At 42.3% G+C, this 4,474-nt stretch overlaps 1 protein-coding gene across 2 annotated transcripts in view; it reads right to left on the minus strand.

Annotated features, from left to right (window-relative positions):
• The window catches only part of LOC111269806 (prostatic acid phosphatase), a 6,742-nt gene extending 2,508 nt beyond the window's left edge, over positions 1 to 4,234 (minus strand). The window contains exons 1-3 of one of the 2 annotated variants that reach the window (XM_022849650.2): positions 4,021 to 4,234; positions 3,055 to 3,366; positions 1,592 to 1,872 (exon numbers count right to left, since the gene is read on the minus strand). In XM_022849650.2, the coding sequence (XP_022705385.1) occupies positions 1,592 to 1,872; positions 3,055 to 3,366; positions 4,021 to 4,063 (636 nt within the window). In that variant the 5' untranslated portion in view covers positions 4,064 to 4,234. Of the gene's footprint in view, positions 1 to 1,591; positions 1,873 to 3,054; positions 3,367 to 3,691; positions 3,837 to 4,020 lie in introns of those variants that run through there. The other variant, XM_022849660.2, reaches the window with a different exon arrangement.
• Between the last annotated feature and the right edge of the window lie 240 nt (positions 4,235 to 4,474).

The raw sequence follows: 4,474 nt of genomic DNA on the forward strand, positions 1-4,474 counted from the left end.
TTCCGAGAGTAGTCAGCCGCGAGACGAAACTCGCTGTGTGTACATATGAGATGACGTAGTCGTGTACAGTGTAATGGAGGGCGTGGTTTATTCCCTTAATGTTTTTTAAAGAGTCCCGACGAGTTGAGGAACTGCGCAACATCAGCAGGCATAGCAAAATTTAGGCCTTTTCATGCAAAAGACTCTAAGTACATTTTTACATATGCTGCTACCGTAGAAACTACAAATATGGTGACTACTAAACTCAACTTGAAATGCAGTTACTTTCATTAAAATCATATTTCATTAATAAATATTGGGTATCAGAGATGTGTCCGTGTCCTGGGACCACAGGACCATTGGCAAAATACAGAAGGTGGCAGTGGTGTCTTTTGAGGTCAGGAGGTATTTTTTTTTGAGCGCCCACTTTCACATTACAGGAAGGATGCAACGCACTTACTGTACACCACGTTAAAACAGTTGCGGACGCATATCTGTTAACGAAATTTCAGGCTGTGGCTGGATGAGGCCTAATCATTCTTGAGGTTTAACTCTGAACAGGTAACTGTCCTTAGACATCCAATGGTAATAAACATGCACATCTAAATTCTAATGGGGATACTGTTTATCGAAACCACTAAATCTGAAGTAGCGAATTAGTAGCCAATCAAAATAAGTAGGGCAAACTTGAGCGTTTTCAGAGTATAGAGTACATATGTATTCGCTCACCACAAATAAATCCAACCAGAATAATGAAAAGGCATGAGACATTCTACCGTCTGGTGTTGACAAATGACTTGGTAGCATTAATGAAAATAGACTCATTTCTTACTATACGACACATCATGACATCGTTGATACGGCCACCTTATAACTACGTGACGTATATTCACCTTTGTATGCTCTATGATTGTTAGCCCTTGGGGCTGTAACTGGCCGCCAGTTTATTCCACAAATAGAGGATGTCAGAATCAGTGTCCTTAAGTAGGGAAAAACTGGAAAATTTAGATCTTGTCATGACCATTGTTTCTGTAGCCGGTCTAGAGATTAAGCCGTACTTGAGACGAAGTGGTAGACATAGGCAGGGCGAAACAGCCTGACTTTGCTGAATCGATTAAGGGCATTACATACAAAGAGTCGACAAAACAACCTTCGATATCCCTTTAAACCGTTCTCTGCGAGACGCAAGGTACTCACAATGGTGCAGTGAAGAATCTGTATTCAATAAAGGGTTATCTGCATAGAAGTTACTGGTCAAGCTGCATGAATAATAAGTTGAGGGTTGGGATACAAGCGTAGAGGGCAAAAAGGACAATTACTTGCCCGTGGAGAACCTAATACTAGCTAGATTTGCATAATCGCATGTATTACTAAAGTGACGACAACACGATAATCCGGTATTTATTTTTTACGGGCTTTCGAAAAATACATGTAGTTACGTATTCTGAGATACTTCAATGCTTGAGTATCAATCTCTGCTGTATAGGACGCCGATTAGGGCGATGATTGGAAAAGAGGTTTTGGTAATTTCAAGTGAACCCTCAATCAGAGAAATAAAAGAAAAAAAAAGGTCTAATAAATCTCTAATTCTTTCAGTTTTTTTTACCCTTACCATGTTTCTGAGGAAATCGACGTACTGGCCAACTGTGTAGAAGTTTTCTTCCTTGGCAATTTCGTGCGGAATTGGATGTTGTGGGTTGTAATGGCGAGCTGTGTACGCCATTTGACCGCAGTTCTCTACGTATTTGTCCGTGCCACGTGGGGGCATTCGGATTGCCACTTGGCTGAGAGGAAGGTCATCAGGTGAGGGATACCATGAATGCAGTACCATGGCGAGTGTCTCATAGCATCGTTCGGCTTGTGAGCTGCGTGCGAAAACCTCGTTTGGGTTGCCTGAAGGAAAGCCATCCACCTCATTAGACTAAGAAAAATCGTTCATTTTAATGAGCTAAAACTCGTATACAAACGATTTTGTTGTTGAAAACACTGTTGATATAGGGTTTGACCCGTCTCACAGTGTACTAATTTGCCTAGATGATTTTGAATTCTATTCTCGGATAGCATTTTCAATTGCTATTGGAACTCAGTGTTTCATACACTAAACCGTTATAACTGTAGCGCTAAAATCACTTTAGTCAGAAAATACCTTGTAGAGAATTTGCATTACCAAAATACATCGGGCCAACAAGGGCACGTCATAAATATTACTCAACTAGTGAGGCTCTACTTAGAATAGATGTTTAACGTTAGCGACATAAAACACGTAATAGTTTAGTCTGCTTACCACGTTTCTGGCGCTTGCAGCGGGCCTGTTAAAGGTCAAACTACCTACGTATATCAATCGTCTCATCAAGACATATATAATGAAAACTTGGCGTGGCCAAGTAGCATGGCAAGGCAGGTAAATAAGAGCAAACTAGGAATATATTTTATGACCTGTCAGTTATAGTACACCGTTATACAACTGATAACAGTATCGTTAGTGGACTGGAGCTGTTTTTGGTTTAGTTTTTATATATGAGCAACTGAAAATAGTTGGACTAACGATGTAAGTCAGAATTTTATCTAAATATCTCTACTAGATGTTTGGGCCGGCGTGTTGGTGGCTATTCTTTACAAGGCGGCTACAGCAGTAAATGGGGCCGCTAAAAAACCTCTGCTAAAAGTTCTGTTGCGTACTATATATTGAGATCTTGCAGCGAGCTAAAAGGTCGAATGCTAAATATTGTCTAATATTTACCTACATGCGAAGTATCACATCGTCTCTTATATATCGTGTGTGGGTTGTATTGCAGCTCAATTTGACTTTACTCAAGATGCCGTCACAAGTCTCGACTGATGAGATGCTTTTGCAATCCAATGATGCGGTCTTAGTATCACACATTTACGAATTTTGCAATGGGTTTTGTTAACTAATTATAATAACGAGCGGGCCTAGCCGTTCGAAAGGCTGTTACGTTTCTTGGACAATAAAGGGGGGTTTTCAGCGATAGCTATAGAGGTCTTGCAACGGCGGCCAGATCCCTTGCTTGCATAGGAGAATTTTCTGCGCAAATAGGTAGATCTAATGCATACCAGTGAGGAAGTTTTTGTACCAGTCTTTCCAGATGAGCGACGTATTGCGGGCGGCTTGAAGTCCTTTACGTGTACTCCGTACTAGGCCACGCGGAAAGGATTCCAACCGGAGTAGAGGGTCACTTATTGGTAAAAGTCGCGGTGCGCGAACCGTATGACGGAAGAGCAAGGCAACGTGGATGAGTTTTGGAGGTACAGGTGATAGGTGATTCGCTGACTGCTCAGTGGTTAAGTTTCCTTTAGGTATGGAAGCTTCGAGCCGTGCGCCCCGTCCGCTGCTGGCGCCAAGCATGGCAATAAACACGATGATGACTGTAACATGAGAGGACAAACGGCATAGTATCTCAGTGTCAATTACTTGGCGAAAACTTATTGAATCGAAGGGAAATTAGAGAAAGGAAAATTAATTGTGTTTTGTATTGGAGAGAGATCGGAGTAAATGATAATGCGTTTGTGGTTAGTCTAACTGGCTGGTCCCATGGGACCTGTGTCCTTATCTAACTTAATAATTTCATATTCCAAATCAAAATAGTCTTTTTCGAAACACGACGTTGATACATGCAGCGAAAATAGGTCGAATAAGATCCTATTTATATTTGTGTACACCGTTCTAACAGTTTAACTAAATGATAAAAACAATTAACGATATTCCAGCGGTTGCGCATTTCGTTCTTCGCTCGTCAGCTAAATCCTAAGCACGGTGACAGTAGTGACGGTTCTGGAACAGTAAGCACGACTCTAGCACACTGAGATACGGTATTGTAATCGTCGTGCTTTTATCCTTTACTAAGGCGTATCATTGCGGGGCCACATAAAACATAAACAGACGCCTATGAGTACGAATGCATCTTTGCCCGTAATCTATAGATACTATTCCGATTTCATTTGGCTGCGGGATTAGCGTGCCGACTCGAACACGCCTATTGACCAAAAGTCACGGCGTTGATCGGCCGGTAGAACACTTACTAGCGATAATCGCGAACGCCGGTAAGATAACTCGAGTATTCATTTTGACAGCCAGCGAAAGGACTACTGGGTAAGCAGAGTGTAGAACAACGATAGGATTCGCTAGCTGATAGGTGTAGCTCCACCGACGCCGCTATTATCTCCCTCAGGAGGCAAATTAGGCGCATCAACCTGGCGTTAAGACCGCTTCGGCGTGACTGTTTCACCGTTGCCGTTACCGAAATGCGATATCACTACCGTATGTCGTCCGACACTATCATAATAGCTTCCCTCTCACTTGAAATTCGCGGGCGAGAAGACATAAAGTACGTTAGTAGGTGGATGATACAGGACGCTCGTGGCTGCACCAGAAAGGCAGAAACGCGTAAGGCGACTAGCGAAATGCTAAGAGTACAGACGAAAGTCGTTTCAGGGTGAAGAAGTAACAGTGGCAGTCTGGCACAGTGGAGTAAAT

Source organism: Varroa jacobsoni, unplaced genomic scaffold (assembly GCF_002532875.2).
Source record: "Varroa jacobsoni isolate VJ856 unplaced genomic scaffold, vjacob_1.0 scaffold_152, whole genome shotgun sequence".
Lineage (NCBI taxonomy): Eukaryota > Metazoa > Arthropoda > Arachnida > Mesostigmata > Varroidae > Varroa > Varroa jacobsoni.